General features: G+C 39.7%; 1 protein-coding gene across 1 annotated transcript; it reads right to left on the bottom strand.

Moving 5' to 3' along the window:
• Positions 1-599: 599 nt before the first annotated feature.
• Positions 600-19,307, bottom strand: LOC129237730 (uncharacterized). Its single transcript, XM_054872643.1, has 3 exons — positions 19,215-19,307; positions 12,300-12,515; positions 600-665 (listed from the first exon to the last, which is right to left on the bottom strand). The coding sequence occupies exons 1-3, from the start codon at positions 19,305-19,307 to the stop codon at positions 600-602; spliced, it is 375 nt and encodes a 124-aa protein (XP_054728618.1).
• Between the last annotated feature and the right edge of the window lie 1,891 nt (positions 19,308-21,198).

The raw sequence follows: 21,198 nt of genomic DNA, 5'->3' as shown, positions 1-21,198 counted from the left end.
CTTCCATTAATCTCACTCGTAAGGCTGATTTCTTTATAATATCATTACCGAGACAGTTTCCCAACATTTCTAAGATTTTCGCACCATTGGATCCATTTTTAACGCTAAGTTTAATACAAACTCGTTGTTACAAATTCGGATCTACTTTAAAAATCGAAAACACGCGCAGATGTGGATTTATTCACGACGGCGTAACTTAAACAAATGTTAAGCAAGGGCGATAAAATCTTGGTAGGAAAGTTAGCCTCCTATGTGGCAACCTGACAAAAAGAAAAAAAAAAAAACAGAACTCAAATCAGTTGACTCAGAGCGTCAATTCGGGAAATTTTTTATCAAGGTGATATATTTATTTTTATTTATTTATTTTTTTGACGTTTAAAAAACTGCGATAAATTCTGCCACTTCAGACCTGAGCTGCGGTATCAGTTTGAAAGCTCTCTCAACGGTTGCGTAAGTTGTTTTTCGTTCAACCTGATGGCGTGCGTTTTTTATGAGGTAATTGCTGAAGGTAATAGAGGAAAATATTTTGAAGCTGGGTTATAATTATTGCATGAGCTAAGTGAGAAACTCACTGTTATTACGTATCGGCAGTCTCTTTTTTAGATATGCCTCGGTGGCCTAGGATGGCTGTTTGCGGATGCTGTTGTTGATGTTGCTGTAGTGATCTTTAAGGGGGGTTTATAAGGTCAAAAAAATCAATTTTTTTTTTTCGTTTTAAGCGATTCCTAATATATTTCAGAATATTCACTCAAAGTTACAGAGCCTAATTCTCAATATTTTCGTAGATACAAAGCCAAAGGTAGGCGAGCGTTAGGTAGTTACGCTGTGACCGGACAGCTATAGTACAAACTTTATCTTCTTTTCTTGACTTTTCATTTTTATGATTTCTTTGAATTGGCGTACATGAATGAAAAAAAACTAATGAACCTTTTGAAATGAATCGTAGCTTGTTCCCTTCAGTATTGAATTCTCTTCTATTTGAACTAACAAAATAGATAAAAAAAATTTGTTCAAGATTTTTACTACTGTGGGCAAAAAGTAAGGGGAATTTGGTTGTAAAATGAAAAATCTTTATTTATTCTTGTAAATCAATTTCATCCCCTTCAAAATAATCCCCTCTCGATGAAATTCACTTATACCAACGATTTTTCCAATCCCCGAAACATGCCAAATAGTTCATTACCGGTTTAGCCATCAGCACCTTCTTCGATTCAGCTTTTATCTCCTCAATCGACTCGAAATGCGTTCCCCGGAGTGGTCTCTTGAGTTTTCGGAATAGCCAGAAATCACACGGAGCCAAATCAGGCGAACACGGTGGGTGCGGAACGATATGCGTGGAATTTTTGGCGAAATGGTCACGAAGAACGAGTGCAGTGTGAGACGGTGCATTATCGTGATGCAAAAACCAAGAGTTGTTGGCCCATAATTCTGGTCTTTTTAGACGAATTGCTTCACGTAACCGACGCATAACGCTCAAATAATATTCCTTATTAACAGTTTGCCCAGGTGGAAGGAATTCATAGTGCACTACACCACGAAACTCGAAAAAAACTGTCATCATTACTTTTATTTTTGAACGACTTTGACGTGCTCTTTTAGCACGATATTCGCTTGATTGGTCGGTTGTTTCAGAGTCGTAAGCATAAATCCAAGTCTCTTCTCCCGTAATGATGCATTTGAGCTTGTCCTGATAGTCTGAAAGCATTGTTTCACACACATCAACGCGACGACTTTTTTCCAAGAAATTCAGAGTTTTCGGTACCAAACGAGATTTGACTTTTCGTAGGCCCAAATGGTCTTTAAAAATGGTTTTCACAGATCCTTCTGATATTCCGATCATATCAGTAAGGTCATTAACAGTCAACCGACGATTTTTGAGCACTAACTCCTTCACTTTATTGACGTGTTGGTCATCTGTTGACATCGATGGTCGTCCGGAGCGCTCCAAGTCATCAATATGTTCTCGACCCTCTTTAAAGTCTTTGTACCACTTATAAACATTTTTCTGCGACATGGTCGAATCACCAAATGCCTTCTGCAACATGCTAAACGTTTCCGCAGCCGAAATTTCATTCCGCAAACAAAATTTGATGGCACTTCTCTGCTCAATCAAATCAGACATTGTAAAAATCGAAAAATGCACTCTTGGTCGTTTGGTAAACACAAGCGTAAATATATTACTGATAATGACATTCACATGAAAGTTGGCCCAGATATTATTAATAGTGCTGCCAACTCATGAAAAGAATAACTAGAGCGAAATTTTAATCCCGCAAAGTTTGACAAATAAATTCATCTTACTTTTGGCCCACAGTAGAATACCAAGTTGAAGTGAATTTTTTTTTTAGAAAGGCATTTTTTTCTTTAAAACCTCCAAAAAGTTGAAATTTTGGAATTTCTCTCAGTTTTCTTAGTTTATCTAGAATAAATAATCATGATAATTAGAAATCCATTTGAATTTTTTGCTTTAGATATTAATTACGAGCTGTATCTTGTACACCAGTTGGAAACTCCAGCGTTGAAGTGCTCTACTAATTTCTATGTTAAACAGTTTTTTCAACTTATTTTAACCAGTACAAAATTTTTTTATATTTTTTAAATGTTCATTAAAAGATAGAAAAAACTTTGCAGTGCTAAATTAATTTTTTCCTTAAAAAAAAAAATAGCAAAGAGATGCAATTTTTAGACCTCATAAACCAGGCTCCCCCCTTAAGTGGTCAATGGCGCCAGTGCCAAAATAAGAGTCTGACTAAAAAATTGCGACGTGTTCGGATTAAACGAAGCATGAGCAACTAAACTTGAAAAGGCATTGACAAGTAACTATATTCCTTATGGAAGTAGAAGTATTCACTTCCTAGCTATCGTTTCCACGACAGTCGGTTCTACGTTACCGAAGCGACCCAGATTTATATCCGGCCAAGGACTATTACTCCAGCAGCATTCCCCGTATGTAAGCATGGGGAATGTTTATGCAGCTACAACAACTTTCTAGCTATTGAGATGTGTAATCGAAAAACTTGTTTTTTACTAGCTATTTGTGAACCTTAGCAGAATCAATTAAAAAACCAGTTCATGGGACTATTCCAGCTAAGTTTTCACATTTTTTATATACTCTTATTCTTATTATAAGCTTGAATATATAAAAATATGTACTCAAATTTTCTCAAAAAATACTAAACTTTTTATGTGATTAAATACAGAACGAACTAAGATAGCAAAAGCTATCACCAAATATTCTAAAATCAAACAAATTGATGTTTATAAATAATCATTCTAAATCAAATAATCAAATAATCTAAAAATTAGAAATTTGAAATGTTCTTAACTACTACTCTTTAATTGGAATAATGATATCGACTGAAAAAAAGTTAAAAATTCAAGCACTTTCTACGCATGGTAAAACTTTCTCACCACCATATGACAGTGCGACGATGGCTGCCTACCATTTTACAATTCTCAGTACAAGAATTATTCAAATTGGATAAAATAAATAAATTAAATAAACACGAAGACCTCAACTGACAGGTCGAACAGATCCAACTGACCAGAACATGAAAATCTACTAGACTGTTGGCAATTTAGCAAAAGAAACTTATTTCACCTGTCTGCCGATCAACGATTTAATGCCAAGAGCAGCAGTCACTGCATTTTAGCATAGCCAGCGGGAGCAAAGACATGAAGCCTTTGAGCGCTGAGCTGTACACGATGTGCATGTAGAGAGGCGAAGTGAAAGCTAAGAGCATGAAGGGAAAAGCACCCGACGATAAGCCAAGAACTTAACACGAAAATTCTAGTTGATAATTTGTTTGATTATTTCCGCAAACCAACAAATTTGCAGGCAGTCATATGCCAATGTTCGGTGGCAACAAACCGTCAAGTAATTTAATAAATAAATAAAGCAATGCGCTGCAGAAGAACGAAAGGAATCGAAGGCGTGAAATAGCTGAAATATTTATTTTTGGCTTGTACTGAATAGGCTTACATACATACATACATATATAAGTATATGGTCATACATACTAGCCGCCTTGGTTGGCGTTTCTTTCTTTGCCAAAAAAGTCAATCCATTTGAGCTGCCTCTTGGCAGTCTATATCTTGAAGCCACAAGTCTCTTTGGGTTCATTCATTCAAGGCACTTATATACAAATACTTATATGAGTATATAGTTGACGCATATACTGTATACGAGGTGTGTTTCAAAAATATGGCGATCGGGAAACAGCCGTCACTATAAAAAATAATATATGATTACAAAGCCGTTATATTGACCAATTCGTATGCTTACAGTTTCCACTATGTGACATATTTGGTTTACTTTTGACATAAGCAAACTTTTGACAAAAAATGAAAAAAAATATGGAGTCACGGTAAATGCGTCACTTCCAAAATTTCTGCGCTGGCTTTCTTATGACTTGGGGACTTTCTTATGACTTGACGACTTTTAGCTACCAAGGCAGATGAACGAAGAAAGCTACCTAGAGGTCTTGGATAATGCTTTAATAAATTTTTCCAAATAATTTCACGGTGAGCCTTGGACGTATCAACAGGATAATGCACCAATCCACAGTGCTAAGCGTACATAGGTATTTTTGCGCCGAGAAACAAATATTCTTGTGTTGAGTGACTCGCAGTTAGTCCAGACCGAAATCCATTAGAGAACCTCTGTAGTATTCTTTCCGAGCAAGTTTATAAAAGCGGGCGCCATTTTAATTGCCTGTTGCACCTTGATAAAGTTATTCAGAGGGAGTGTGCAAAATTCGCCCTCAGTGTCCTTCAGTAACTCGTAAATTCGATGTCAGGATGACAAGTATCAGTTACAATTAAATACTTTTGTCCATGTATCCATTTCCATTTACATCCTCGACTCTGTAGTCTAACGGGTAGACGGGTACTCTAAAAGTTGTAAATACTTGGGCTAAAACATGTGATTAAAGCCTTAATGCGTCCAAAAGGGAACTAGTATTGTTCACAAGAAACTATGCATAATACGATACGGTTCTTTCAATCGGCGATAGTGCTAGATACCTTGGCTTCATCCTAGATAAGAAGCGTAACGTTAAAGATAGAGTTAAGAAGGCTCATCTTTTCCATGTGCTGTGCCCATAGAAAGTGGCCCGTCATCAGTCCAACCAGCCTACTACAATCCCTTTTGCTTAGTGACAGGATGAACTGCGCCAGACGGTCGGACATGACGGGTAACATCAGTCGGTCGGACATGACATGACCATCTGCAGCCTCTCTCAGTCTGCCAAGCTCGCTTGTGGGCTAGTGTAACCCGTTTGCTAACTGCGGTTTTGATGGCCGCAGAAGGGAGTGGCAGAACGGGCTCTGGGCCAAAAAAGTTCGCCTTAGAGCCCAGTCTGGCTAAAGAGTCAGAGATCTCGTTTCCCGCGATACCCCCGTGTCCCAGGACCCATGTTAGCATCAGGCTATTAGGTCCACCGACATAGTTCAGCCTGGATTTATAGGACTCGACTACCCTTGAAGTGGGTGGGGGGCTGTCTAAGTCCATGAGCGCAGTTTGCCTGTCGCTGCAGACACATAGTGGATCTACCTCTCCATCGGTTTCCCGCAACAAAGTTCATAGCTTCTTGAACAACATACATCTCCGCTTGAAACACAGATGCGTAAATTCCAAGAGCAAAGTACAGTTTTGTCCCGCTGGATTCCAAGTAGACCCCAGAGCCGGAGCCGTGCTCGGTCCTGGAGCCATCCGTGAAAATGCGAAAACGGTATTTACCGGGCTCATTTTCTGAGTTTGACGAGAATTGAGCCTCTGGCAGCGCCACACTGTATCTCTTGTCAAGCACGACTCTGGATGGCATGGAGTCAAGGGGCATGGCAAGGACCGTTGGATCGAAGTCCATGCCTGCTCTGTTGTCCAGGTGCCGCACCAATTCCCATTGTGTTCCAGCCTGCAAATGGCCTTCAAGGCCTCTCCTTGGGTGAAAACATCAAGTGGTGGTAGACTAATCAGAGCATCTAATGGCGGGCCTGAAGTAATCGGAAAATCTCCAACGCAACAGATGGTCACAGTGCGTTGTAGTCTCGATAAGAACCTCCTGACTCCCACGAGAGAGAGTCTACTCATCGAGACCACTGATGCATAGGTGATAATAGGTCTTATCATATCCGTATAGATCCGTAGGACTTTGCTAGGAGAAAGACCTCACGTTTTTTTCAAAAACTCCCTTGCACTGCCAGAAAGCTGTCAGTGCTTTGGATGTGTTTGTTTCAAAGTGTGATTTCCATAGGAGCTTACTATCGAGGATTACTCTAAGATATTTAATTTCCTTGGATAGCTGGATTGCGACTCCACCATCAAGCTTCCTCCTTCTAGTGAAGAGAACAATACCAGTCTTGGTGGGATTTGCTGATAGCCCATTCGCAGAGTGCCAAGTGTCAATTATATCTAGTGTTTTATGCACTTTTCTACAGATGTTCATAAGCGAAGAGCCTCTAACCAATTAGGCAACATCGTCCGCATAGGCTTGTACGTAGACTCCCGAGTCGTTTAAGGAGGTGAGCAGAGGATCTATCAGCATACACCAGAGCAATGGAGACAGCACACCACCTTGGGGGTAACCTCTATTAACCGCGGATGACACCAGCAGATCTTCCTCTGCTCGTACCGAGAGGATTCTTTGAGCTAGGATCGAACCAATTCAAGTCTAGCACCCGGTCTACGCCGTGCCTACTGGCAGTCGTGCGAGACTTTTCAGCATGAAAGAAGTCATGGGTCTAAAGTTTTTGGAGCTGGTGTAGTCGTCTCTTCCAACCTTCAGAATGAAGGTGACCCTCACCATTCTCCAAGAGCGTCGTATGTGGGCCAGTGCCAGGCATGCAGAGAAGATTTTCTTCAAAGCTGCTGTCACTTACTCTGCGCCTTCCTTCAGCATGGCAGGATATATGCCATCTGGTCCGCGCGACTTGTAGCCGCCAAAAGATTTGATGGCAAATCGTTTCGCGGCCTCATTCATCACAGATCTGGCAACGTACCAGTCATACGAAGAAGCTGTAGCAGCTCCGACAACCGCTTCTATCAATAAGGGCTGTTGCCGGCTGACGCTTATCTGATTACCAGGAAAGTGAGATTCCATCAGCAAGCTGAATGTCTCACTTTTCCGCTCCATGAAGGAGCCATCAGATTTCCTAAGTGACCCCAGCTTTGCAATTGCATCCCTTTTCAGGATCCTTTGACCCTTACGTTTCCTTGTAGTAGGCTTCTTGTAAGAAACATGTGTATTTGGGAATCTAAGTAAGCTCTGAAGCTCTAGCCCCGAGAAACGTTCTAACCTCTCATATTGTAGAGCTCCTATGCATTTCATTCGAGTTCTAGCTAATGCAGGGCAAGAACATAGAAGGTGTTCAAGAGTTTCCCTCTTTTCCAGTTCATTGCACAACCTGCAGCTATCATTTCTTGTAATTCCCATCTTGTATTCATGTGCCGCTAACAAATTGTGGCCTGTTAGTATACCGTCGATAGTTCTGCTTTCTTTTTTGCCGAAAAAAGTCGATCCGAGATGAATGAGTTCAAAGTTTCAGGTACAGGAGTGCACGGCCGATCTCTACCTAGTTCATGGGCTGTAGAACCTATAATATTGAGAGTGACTGCATGAAAATTTCACAGTATATTCTTAAGATACTATAGCTTTGAAATAACGAAACAGCGGAAAAACAAAACCTCGATTTTTTGAAATTTCTAGACCACCGGGTCCACTTAAAGTGGAGTCTATGCCACAAGATTGTTCACTGTCTTTATATAGTTATTCAAAATCCAATCATGACCTACAGAGTTCTAGTCTGGTGGTGAACTCTTGAAAAGATAGCTTCGATCAAGCAGCTAGACAATAATCAATGAGCAGCGAGCATTAGCGGGATTCGGAGAACAATACTTGACGTTAAATGCCATGTTGCATTTACTAACGATTGACTTGTTTTGTAAACAATCAACCATTAAAGCGGCACGAAGATTGGGTAAATCAGCTATGCTTAAAACAATTAGAAAAGGGGCATTCGCGTATTCGCAGGCTGTTTCTTTACATTCCGGGTACCACCGACTTTTAGAACTCGATGGATTTACACCCTGATATGCCATTATCAAATTTTCTTCTAGAGAGAACTGGGAAAATGGTTTAATATATTATGAAAATGGAGTCAATCAACGATGAAGTGGGAAACGATATCTATAGGCATCAGCTTACTTCTCCGCTTACGTGATCATTGCAGCGTCTTCCAAGCTGAAGTGTTGATAATTAAATGAAGCCTTTAAGCGCTAAATAAAGACGCAATTACAGTCAGAAAGATCTATGTAAGCTCTAAAATCGTTTCAATCATGGAAACACACTTCCGAAACAGTGGTAGAGTGTTATGAATAATTAACAATGCTCGCAAGTCTCTTTTATAGCTCTACTTTAGGTGCCGAGCCAGAGTAACAGTCAGGGTAACTGTAAGGTGGATGAGTTAGCTGGACTGGGCGCTACACCCCAAATTACTCAAACCAAAGTTGATACACCTCTGCTCTTGGCAAAATGTTAGCTGCTAATAGATATATACGCCTTAAATATTGCCAACAACCGCTGGAGACGGCTACATATCTGTAGCATTAGTAGACAGACATGGCCAGAATGGAATATGTGTCGCACTGAGAGTCTACTTAAATTCAATAGGAAAGACTTAGGAGTATTAGTAAGAGTCCTATCTGGGCTCTATATTATAGAAAGGCATGCAGTAGAGTTAGGGCACCTTACTTTGAATTTTGCGGGTGCATGGCCTGGTGTAGAAAAAAGTTGAATTTGCTCAGAATCGCTGTTCTGGACAGCATCGCGGCTGCTGTATATATAATTAGCTATGTAATTAGCTGTAAAATTAGCTAAAGTAACTAGATTTATGAAGTTCAAAATTCACCAAGGGGAGTAAGGATGGGATAGTTTCGGTGGTATCACAAAAGTCCTCTAATTGGCCTAGGTGAGTCGTAAGACAGCGACTTCACCTAACCTACCTAACCTACGCCTTTGAAAATTTTTACATTTCTCCAACAAAAGGCTGAAATAAGTCCTTTAATATGCTTTATTCTTACGTCTTGTTTTTTCCTCTTTTCCTCCAAAAGCTAAACAGATTTAACCTCTGATTATTTTATTACAAAAAAATTTATTTTAAAATAGAAAAGGTTACAAATGGCGATATCGTTGGCTTTTTAAATATACAAATTTTTGTTCAGCGTCTCATAAAGTTTTCGCTTCACATAGCACCGATATCGCCACTTGTAACCTTTTCTTATTCTCCTAGTTGAGGTTTCACGTGACGCTTGAGGCCCAAGTGAATATGTCCTGGGCGGTCGGAAGGCCAAGGTAGGTGTTCTCGCAAAACTGACGGTGATTCACTAAGTGTACTCTTGATCGTTGGACTCATTTATGTAGTGTTAGAGGAAGATTATTGTGAAGTTCATTAAAAAAAATATGTTCATCACTTAGTCTGCCTTTGCTTTAACTTTGACGGAACTTAATTGCCATACCTCGTGTACACAATTCAAAAAGGAAAACAATCATGACAACAACAAGAACTGGCAATTGGGCAATTTAAGCAGAGACAAAATGAAAATTTTAAGGCTAAAAATATAGAGCAAGTGCCACGGCACAAAGTCCGCAGGGGGAGAATACATACATATGTTTATGTTAAATTCACTGAAAAAACAAAAACAAAACAAAAAGTACTTTTTACCTTTTCACTGCATTATAGCACAACAAATATATAATTCGTGCATCACCCAGCTAAGATCTGAGAGGAGGCGAACTCAAAGCAAAGCGAATGAGAAATCGAGGACGAACAGATTTACAAGGATACAAAACAAAATTGTATTGCTCAGCAAATAAAATAAATTTAAACGGAAACACCACCGAGAAAAACCCTAAATAAACAGCAGAAGCAACAACAACAATGCAAACAGCAAAGCAACCAAACAATTTACTAACATAGAGATGGACAGAGTACAACTGCAAGTATGTATGTGTGTGTGTAGTAGGGGTGAAGCTGAGTTTCAAAGAATGAAGCGCTGTGCAGTTGAGAAGCAACAAACCACGACTGCACTCTACACCTCCAGTTAGTGCGTGTGTAGGTGTGTGAGCGAGCATATGGGGTATGTGTGAGCGGACAAGTCGAAGCAGGAGCACCGTGGCCGTTGAGTGGGTTGCCATTGCACATGCATCTACCCCGCCTTCACAACGCGCCCCTCGTGGTGCACAATTCGCATACGTTGCAGTCGGCACTCAGTGATGTGTGTATTTTTCGGTGAACTGCAATTCGTACGAGTACGTCATGGCTGAGCTGGACACCGTTACCTTTCTCTTTTGCTGAATGAGGCAGAGAGGAAAAAAGATGAAGCAAAAATAATGCTGCAATACAGGCGGGTGAAAAAAAAATATTGTAAAAAAATAAAGAAAAAAATTGTGAAAAAAAAAGAAAAAACTTGTGAAAATATAAAAAAGGGAAATATGCAAACGGTAGTTAATTCAAAAGTTCCGATGCTACGAATTTCATCGTGAAGTGTTGCAATGTTACACGCCATGCACGCACACATAGACACATATGGTATATAACACACATATTTTAATACAGAAAAGTTCGGACAGAGGCGGTTGAGCAATAAAAACGACTAGAAGTGGCAGCTACAGTTTCTGTGCACTTAATTATGAGCGCTTGGAGAAATGAATAGGAAGAGCAGAAAATGAAATAAATAATAGAAAATGTGCTTAAATATCTCGAAGATACTTACATTTGACTACGCTAAGTGGCGCAGCATCATGCGTCTTACAAAAGGTCGGAAAAATTATTTAAAGGGCTGTATTTTTGTTCCCAGGCTGTTGTTAAAGGAGAATTGCACACTTTGACCCGAGTACAATAAACACAGGACGCGCAAAGTTCTGGGGACTCCACGTCATTCAAATTCTAAGCTCTTAGCTGTGTTTACCGTTCACTGGATAATCGCCATACGCGCAGAAAAGCTACCATCGTTGCAGAAGCTGTGGCAAATTTAGACTGTAGAGCACTCTCTCTGCAAATGCCCCTGTTTTGGAACCAGATGATTAATGTCCTGGATGATCCTTTCTTCGACAGCCTGTGGCAGTACTCCAACTTAAATCCGATCAACTTTCTCAGTTGCATCAACAAATCTGGTTGGGATCTGCCCATTGGATGTTTGATAATGGTATCAAAACGGCGCTTTAATCCTACTAGGAGAGTGCCCGACTGGTACTTCAAAAATTTCCAAATGCTGTTTCCGTAGCTGTTCTGGGTTCTGGGATTTAAGCAACAACATTAATTCAATGTTCAGCCTTTTAATGTTCTACCAGGGCGACATTTCTTGGCTATCAAGCCGCCTTAATGCTGAAGTGTAATTTTCTTCTAGTAGATAACGGGATCGATTACCTGAGCCTGGAATTTGCTGGTCCACAATTGAATAGCGCCTGTGAAATCTTTTAATAAGGTATATTTATAAAAACACCCAACGATTGTGACTTCTTGAACAGATACTGTACTTTGTATTTCAGGGGAAAGGAGGTGACGAGGGCTAGTCGTTTTAAATTCGAAAGAACCTGAGTATAAAATAAACGAAAAATGCAACACACACACACACACATATATTACGTGTGTATATAAAACGGAAACAAGTGTAGCGTTTGCCGCGCATTCAGCAAGCACCAGGTAATTTCAAATGGAATGTTACGTATACGCCATGTGGCCGGGCGCGCGCATGGCAGAGTCACACACCGTCACGGATGTGGATAAGGATACGAGTTGTTAATGCCCGCGGGTACGCTTAGTTACTTGCTATTTGCTTTTATCTATTCCATGGTGTTTTCGTGTATGTGTGTGTGTACGTTTTTTTTCTGCTGCCACGCTCAGCACTCTTTCGGCCATTGAATGCAGCAATAGAACACTCAGCTGGCAGTTGTTTTTTGTTGAACAATTTTTCTTCATTGGATAGCTCAAGTAGCATTGGATAGCAGTAGCAGCGGCCACAAGCGTTTTTGTAATGCAGCAGCGGAAGACGACTTGCTGGTGAGATTGGGGCTCGTCGCTAGCGACTGGGTCAACAGTCAGCACTTGCAAAATAGTGAATGCATGTTTGTGTGTATGTGAGCTTCTGCTCGTGCAGCTAGTGAAACATAAATATTAACAACATGCAACAAATAACAACTTGCGACAACGCGAAAAAGCAAACAAAAAAATCATATCGCAGCAACAACAACGGCAACAATAAAATGCCGCTGAAGTAAAAGAAAAGAAAACAAAACGCTTACCATAAATTTGGCCACAATCCAATGCATGCACGACTTCTTACACATCTTTGGCAAGTTTGAAGTTTTCCACATCAAGCAGCAAGTTGCATGTTGAGTGCGACTCAGGCGTCGCATGCGACCGCGCGCCTCCCTCAAGTCATTGGCCAACTTCAACTGTTTGCCGACCACTGTTACACATGTTGCACAATTGTAATCGGGATGTTTTTTGTTGAAGCGCTAAGCAAATATGATAAAATGCGCTCGCCTTCAACTGTTGATGGTACCCTACACCCTCTAACCATTCCGCTGTGCACCGGCAATGCAGCACTTCACGTTGAGTGAGTGATTACTTTGTACATTTGAAATTTACGAGTATCGCAGCGACTGAAGCAATGCAGCGAGTACTCGACTTGCGAGCAGAGCTTGCAGTTGTTGTGGCAATAGTACTGATTGCGTTTTGCGCTCTACCACCCATCCTCGCCTTCTGGTCTACGTCAGCTGCTCGAAAACTTTGTTGCAAACAAGATGGTTGTATTGCCTTTGTAGTTTCTAGGAAGTGTTGTTTTTGTTGATTTTGGTTTTTTGTGAGCTTCTTTGCTCCAACTATAAAGCACTGTTGCACAGCATTGGCAAGCAGTTTTTCACCCACATAAATATATTTATGGACAAGTGAGTGTGCACATACATTTATAATATATGGTGTAAGCACAAGTGGATGGTGGGGTTTCGAATTCTTTATTTAACACAAATTTTGCGCTGCATTTATGAGCGTAGATAATCGTTGCTCCTTGAAAGCATGTGCATGTGCATATGTATGTATGTTGAAACGCTAGTGGTTTTGCACTGACACAGTTGTTGCACTAAGTGGTCATTTGGGGTTCAATTTACGTCAGCATAAGTTTGTGTCAGCAGTCAAGCCAGCAAGAGAATGTTGAAAATTTTCCAAATTAGTTATGCAAGCAAACTAAATTAATCTGATGGTAAACGAGCACGAACGCTTGTTTATTTAACCTTGAACCCCAACCACATTAATTTAAACTTTTCCGAGCTTGAGTGCTCGGCAGCTTGTAATACAAGGATATAAAGCTTACATATTTACGTCAAAAATAAGCAGTTATTAGAAATCCGTCATGCAAGTAACAGCAGCTGATTATGAAATTCTACAGGAGAACTAGAATTAGAATTTTATTTTATTTCACCCATTTAAATATATGAAAAACAACAAGATAACAGCACTAGCTCAAGGTCATCGGCTGGTTGTTACACGTAATTGATAATCGGAAAGTACAAGAATTGCTTTTAGCTAACATTTCGGCTGGAATACCGGCTATTTCCTCACGGATGTTGTTCTTGAGCTCTTCTATGGTCTTTGGCTTATTAATATAAACCTTTGATTTTAAATATCCCCACAAGAAGAAGTCAAGTGGCGTTAAATCGGGCAAACACGGTGGCCAGTCAAAATCGCCATTTTTCGACATCAAACGACGAGGAAACAATTTCTTCAAAGAATCGATTGTGCTGCGAGTTGTGTGTGGTGGAGCGCCGTCTTGTTGAAACCAGAACTGCCTCATACGCTTTCGACGAATAATTGGCATCACAAAAGTGGTTGATGCTTTCCATTTCAATTCAACCGGGCTATTCGGGTCATGTTCTTCGATTTCGATGTAACTCAAATATGTTGCTCTCTGGTCAAAATAATGAGACACGTATTTTTTTGTTCGCCCGAAAAAATTGTTTCTCAAGAGTTATCGGCAATTTTGTTTTTCGGCTCAAACTCGATTTTTTTTAATTATGTAAGAAAATTTTTTTTTTAAATGCCCATAACTTAGTTAAAAATGAACCGATTTTAATAATTCTGGGTTCAAAATGATCGTAATTATTTACACGAGCGACTTCATGTGAAAACAATTGCAAAAAAGTAGTTGAAAATTTTTTATTTAGCAAAAAAGAAAAAAAATTTAAATTTTTTCGAAATTCAATATTTCAAAAAGTGTATTTTGTTTTTTTTTATAACTTTTTCCAAATCAAAAGAACATCTCAAACTTTAATTGAGCTGAATGCCTAGTAGCTAAAATGCGTTGTTTTTGAGTAATGAATTTTTGAGTAAAAAACCTGTTTCGCACTTTTTGTTTTTTGCAAAATAAAACATTTTCAACTTCTTTTTTGCAATTGTTTCTGCATGAAGTCGCTTGTGTAAGTAATTACGATTATTTTGAACCCAGAATCTTTGAAATCGGCTTATTTTTGACTAAGTTATGAGTAATTAAAAAAAAATTTCTTATATAGATTCTTTCCATTTCAATTCAAAAGGGCTATTCAGGACATGTTCTTCGATTTCGATGTAACTCAAATATGTTGCTCCCTGGTCAAAATAATGAGAGACGTATTTTTTTGTTCGTCCGAAAATTTTTTTTTTCAAGCTTTATCGGCAATTTTGTTTTTCGGCTCAAAATCGATTTTTTTTTTAATAATATAAGAAACATTTTTTTTAAATGCTCATAACTTAGTCAAAAATGAACCGATTTTAATAATTTTGGGTTCAAAATCATCGTCATTACTTATACGAGCGATTTCATGTAGAAACAGTTGCATAAAGGTAGTTGAAAATTTTTTATTTTGCAAAAAACAAAAAGTGCGAAACAGGTTTTTTACTCAAAAATTCATTACTCAAAAACAACGCATTTTAGCTACTAGGCATTCAGCTCAATTAAAGTTTGAGATGTTCTTTTGATTTGGAAAAAGTTATAAAAAAAAAACAAAATACACTTTTTGAAATATTGAATTTCGAAAAAATTTAAATTTTTTTTCTTTTTTGCTAAATAAAAAATTTTCAACTACTTTTTTGCAATTGTTTCCACATGAAGTCGCTCGTGTAAGTAATTACGATCATTTTGAACCCAGAATTATTAAGATCGGTTCATTTTTGACAAAGTTATGGGCATTCAAAAAAAATTTTTTTTTATATAATTAAAAAAAAATCGAGTTTGAGCCGAAAAACAAAATTGCCGATAACTCTTGAAAAAAATTTTTTTCGGGCGAACAAAAAAATACGTGTCTCATTATTTTGACCAGAGAGCAACATATTTGAGTTACAGCGAAATCGAAGAACATGACGCGAATAGCCCGGTTGAATTGAAATGGAAAGCATCGGTTATCATATCGCGATAACGCTCCTGATTGACGGTAACAGCTTGACCATCTTCATTTTCGAAGAAAAACGGCCCAATAATCGGTTTCGCACTAACGTCGCACCAAACAGTGACTTTTTCGTCGTAAAGAGGCACCCCTTGAATTTTTTGAGGATTTTCAGTGGCGTAAATATGGCAATTTTGCTTGTTTACCGTCCCATTCAATAAGAAATCGGCCTCATCGGACATGATGATTTTGTTCCAAAAAATTCTAATCGACGAGGCTTGTCCGCAAGCAACAATCTTTGCGTCAATTGAATCTTATACGGGAATAAATGCAAATCAATGCAGATAATTCCTTGTAAAGTGGTCGGACCAATGCCCAACTGCTGAGAACGGTGATTTTGGGATGTCCTTGGCGACGTCTCAACAGTGGCCCGTACAAGAGCAATATTCTCATCCGATCGCCTTGGTCGGTTTTGATTTGGCCTCTTTGGATTAGAAAGAGCATCACCAGTCGAAAACCTTTTGAAAGAACGTTTAATGGTGTTTTTAGAAGGCGCACTTTTCACATTATTTATTGTAATTTTTTATACGCACGTTGAGTTTTCAGAATTGACTTCTTTTGTTGAATGTAAACTTCAACAATTTGGGAGCGCTTGCGTGGCATGTACTGTTCCATGGTAAAAATCTGCTTGGTCTTGGCTTCCAACGCGGTATGTCCATAAGCGATCTGACGTTTTTGTCAAAAGATGAAGGGTTGACAGATGGATCCGTCGAATATGGGCAACCCTATAAATATGTGGATGCTTTGTAAAATGAAAACATATGTGTTCGCTGGTTCGGCTCTATCCAAAAAAACGAGAACGAAAATTATTTTATTGTATGAGCTCAAAAGTCACTGCTTATCTAGATGATCTAGCAATTGCCGTTAAATCACCCTATGGATATTCTGCGCTCTAACATGACCACACTTAAAAGCTAGACTGAGAGCAGGGGACTCGGCATAAGCCCCAAGAAACTCAAATAATTCTCTTCCCAAGGAAACATAGGCTCGCTATAATCTCCCCGCTCATTTTGAAGGGTGTGGAGTAGGCCGGGTCGATTTGTGGGGAGGCAAAAAAATCGCCCATTGATCTGTGAAAATTATATTCTAGGGATCAAAATAAGAAACTTTGCCGAAGGAACCATACCTCTAAAACGAATTCTTATGTCCCGCAATTTGCATGAATAGTCACAAAACAAGAAGTAGACTATCATACTCCTAGATTCCCCTTCGACAAGCTCTTCAAGACGAGTATACCGTCAAGAAAGGAGTGGCCGACACCAAGGCCATAGAGAAGGGGAGAACTAAATTTTTATACAGATGGTTCCAAGCTAGACGATAAGGTTGGCTATGGAGTTTTCTCGAAGGAGTTAGAACTGGAGCTATTCGTTCGACTACCAGACTACTACAGTGTCTATCAGAGAGAGGTTTTAGCTGTAAAAGAAGTGACTACATATCTAAATTTGCATGCCGTAACAAAAACGACTACAAATATATTCTCGGATAGCCAGGCGACCATTGAATCAATGAATGCGGCTATACTAAGATCAAAGGTTGCACAGGAATGCCGAGCAGCCTTAAATAATATTAGCGTTGTATTCAGGGTCAGCCTTATTTGAGTTCCCGGGCACAGAGATATTGAGGGAAACTGTAGAGCTGATGAGCTAGCCAGAAAACGTACTGCTCTTCAACTGTTCAATGATAAAAGTACCATTGAATACCCATGGCCAGGAGTAAATTAATAATAAAAAACCAGATTATACAAGAGGCCAATAAGTCATCGAGAAATGAAGATACAAGTCTAACAGCTAGGCTACTATGGCCGCAAATAAACAAGAAAAGAACAAAGGAGTTGCTTACCTCTCAAGAGATGATATCTCGAAGGTCGTGGCTTGTGTGTCCAGTCATTGGCTATTTGGCAGGCTTTCCTCGAGACTAGGAGTTTTCTCCCATACATATTGCAAAAGTTGTAGAGATGAGGAAGGAGAAGAAACAGTTAAGCACTTCCTTTGCAATTATTCAGCCCTAGCTAAAGTCAGATCAAGTTGTCTAGGTAAATACGTTTTCAATTCTCTTACTGAGCTGTCTGGCGTGAAGATGGGATCAATTTAACGTTTCATAAGAGCCACAAAATGGTACCACGAAGGAAAGTAAATAGGGTTACCGTGCAGCACATTGGTATCACAAAGGACCTGAAAGGTCTAAGTGAGTTGCTCGTACAGACCGACTCCACCATAATCTAACCTAAGCTAAAAGAACGAAGTAAAAGAATGAGGGGTTGAACGCGAATAGAAAAGTCACACAGGGTTCCATTTTAGCGTTCAGTGTTTTTTACGTGAGTTCCTACTGGCGACAGCTTAAACCCACGGTACCCAAAGGCACACGGATCAAAATCAATAATCAATGATCAGGACCCAAACAATATTTGATAACAATTGGCAGTGTGGCATGGACACACTAACCGCCTTGGTAGGGCTCGAGGCCTACCCATGCCTCTGCCGTTCTGTAGGTCCCGGCACTTGGTTACAATGCAACTCTACATCGAGCCAAAAGGCTCTACCCGCGCTTTAGGTCTCAACCACAGCCACCACGAACAGGTCAGAGCGAACTCTGAGGGCTCCTGTTCCCCGTGGTACCGAGTTATGATCTCCGGTAAGACATCTGGCCCGAAGACACTGCCAGTTGAGCACCCATACTACTCAGGCACTGGTAAACCTAGATTTTAGTCGCCTTTTACGACAGGCATATCTAACCTCGGGCATATTCTAACCCCTGCACCGCTGGGGGAGGGGGGTTCCATTTTAGAATACGATATTAAGATTGTAATAAGTTAGTCTGGATGTGGTGTCTGCACAGTATTCCTCTCCTCGATACAGGATGCCGCGATGAACGCTGATTTTAACCAGTCAATAGAGATGTTCACCTTGCTGTCGTTGATGCTGACAGTGAAGTATGTATTTGGGATGACGTTCTAACCCCTTTTACGGTTATTTGTAAGGTGGCAGTAATGGTGGTTGAACAGAAAGATCTCGAATAAAAACTTGGTCGTAAGTCATAAGATCAGTGTACTTTTTGTTTTGTTTTGTGTGCCAAGTAGACTGGGCGAATACTTCTCATAACATGTCGAAGATGTGTTACCATTTGCGTTTAGCTGGTCGGTCGACTGCCATCTACTTATATAAAGAATTCCATTGGTAAGCTTTAGGTTGTTCTAAAAACTAATTCAGCCGGGGATGCGCCAATGTCCATCTTGAATGAACACCGAAATCTTAATAAAATAAGCAGTAAAAAGATTCGGCATTATATTGCCGAATTTAGTGTCTGATGCCTTCGCTCGAACATGCTAAAGGCTTTTGCTATTATCGGAGCCGTGCTGTCTGGTACTGCTATTACATCTGGTCATCGAGTGAACCGACCAATTACGGGGAGACAGTAGCGCTTACCGTTAGATATATGTAAGTACGAAAAACGACATTTTAAGGGTGACACGCTATGTCGTACGATTTTGTTACGTTGGCACTGGATGGACTGCTTTGAAAACAGGCGGCTATCCCGTTGTATACCAGACCAAACGAAATGCTCGGCCATGAACTTTGACGTAATTCGCATACCTGGGTGCCAAATGTTGTGTGTTCCTCGCATTACTGCCTGTCTTAACTATTTTGTTATAAAAGGTCGTATGCTGCCAGTTGAGCTCTCACATTAAATTCTCTTCGAGTCCGAAGGTAGAACATAGCATGTTAGTTTAAGTGAATGATTTACTTTACCATTTAAGTAGGATTTAAGCTCATCATCGTTGGTTTGGTCCTCGGCTAAATCATAGTAATTAATCGGCTCCACTGTTGTGGATTCCATACGGGATAGAAGGTCTGCTGAAATGTTTTGTTGACCAGGAACATGCCGAATGCCCGTCGCAATTTGCACGATGAAGTCTAATTGACGAGCTTAAGAGGCTTTTTCCAGGCGTTGCTGAAGAGCAGAAATGAATGACTTATGGTCGGTCTATATGTGACAATTTCGACCTTCTACTATAAAACGAAAATGCCACATTGCACCGAACATAAGCAATAAGTTTTCTATGTGCAAAAAGTTCTCTATGTGCTGTATCGTTGTTCAGCTTTTGAAAATGATCCTTGCAAGAAACTTAAAGGTTGGAGCGTGTTGTTTACAACCTGGTGTAGAACAGCCCCGCTAGCATTGTCCGAAGCGTCAAGCCATAAAGTAGGTGTCGCATTAGGTAAAGGAAGAGCAATCAAGCTGCACTTCGCCAGGTTTCCCTTGCATGCTTCGAAATGACAAATGTTTTCATCAGATCAAGCTCTCGGCGAATATCTTTAACAGCGGTGCTTGATGGAACAGCGCAGACAGTAACAAGAGCGGTTGTAAAATTTAACCATAGCGAGAAAATGTTTCAGTTCTTTTGCTATAGTAGGCAGACTTAATTGTGTAATTGCCGCTGTACGACTTAGAATCGGTGTTATACCATTTCTTTTGATAAGATTCCCAAAGAATTCAAGTTTTAGTACGCCAAGAACTGACTTTGCGACGTTTATGGTGAGTTTGTGCTAAACGCAGGTTTTTATGATGCTCCTCTTTAGAACCTGAAGCTACACAGATTTCATCCAAATAAAGGAAAATGTTATCAATACCATGCAAAACCTCGTTTAAGACTCTTTGAAACGTTTGCGCGAGCCAAAGGTCATGTGTGTAAATTCGTATAAGCGGAATGATGTTGTAATGGCTGTCGTACAAACGTTCTCTGGGTGAATCCGGATCTGGTGGAGGGCTTTCAGCAAATCGATTTTCGAAGAGATGACTTTATTTTCCTAGTTAGAAGTATTTGGGTAACGTCGTGCAGGAATGACCTCATGACCTCCAAAACCCGTCAGCTCTTCGGACCATATGCAGCGGGTTTGTCTAATTACTGCTGGACGGTCTACATATTCCCAGTTTCATCAAGAGCTTCAGCTCGCGCGGCGGCCAGTTTTTCTGAAGAAAGACGGTCGAGAAAAAACTGGTTGATTCGTAGTGATGAAGCGGTGAGCAACTGTAGGTTTGCAATGGTTTAGACAGTCTGTTTTGACATAATTATCCTTTTCAAACAGAAATGTTTTGATAGCTGCGATTTTCTTTACAACATCGTCTTCGTGGTTACTTTTCACCTCCGTCTATTTTTTCCTCTTTTATATCTATTACTGTCTGTTCCTTAAAGATATTGTGAATTAAGTTATAGATATTTGTATGCGAATGACCTAAGATATTTTTTTTTCATAAAATTTCAAAATAAAAACTTTTTCTCAAATAATTTTTTTTCAAAAGTATTTTCTCTTTAAGAAATTCAAATAAACGAAGATATTTCGCTTCGAAGACTTGTTCCCCAAATTGTGAATATTGTCAAAATGTACATTTTTTCAGTTTACTTTTATATGGCTTAACTTTATTATATTCAAGCCAACCAATAAACTAGTCTTTAGAAGAACTGACGATAATATCCACAATACTTGAATCACTTGACATCGAATTGCTAATAATTTAAATGGCCTCCGGCTTCGCTCCGGCTTAAATGGACAATCGGTACCTGCGGCATTATTCCGGCAATAGCGTCTCGATATCAAGCATGTTCAAAGTAGTTGGCTTCTTAGCGTAGACTAGGTACTCAGCCACAGAGGAAAAAATCGAGTGGTTTCAATTCGCATGAACGCGACAACCATTTGTTGAGCGTTTGCCGTGATTTGACCCTGCCCTT

This window comes from Anastrepha obliqua, chromosome 1 (genome assembly GCF_027943255.1).
Source record: "Anastrepha obliqua isolate idAnaObli1 chromosome 1, idAnaObli1_1.0, whole genome shotgun sequence".
NCBI lineage: Eukaryota > Metazoa > Arthropoda > Insecta > Diptera > Tephritidae > Anastrepha > Anastrepha obliqua.
The sequence above is the reverse complement of the archived record's forward strand: the minus strand, read 5'-3'. Positions and strand labels throughout refer to the sequence as shown.

Bases quoted from the DNA above. Each gene is read 5' to 3' on its own strand.
- LOC129237730 (XM_054872643.1), bottom strand. From the start codon at position 19,307: ATGGAATCCACAACAGTGGAGCCGATTAATTACTATGATTTAGCCGAG. The intron at 12,516-19,214 runs GTAAATCATTCA...ATATTTGCTTAG, and splicing joins AATCCTACTTAAATGGTAAA to CGCTTCAACAAAAAACATCC. The intron at 666-12,299 runs GTAAGCGTTTTG...CCCCCCTTAAAG, and splicing joins GGATTGTGGCCAAATTTATG to ATCACTACAGCAACATCAAC.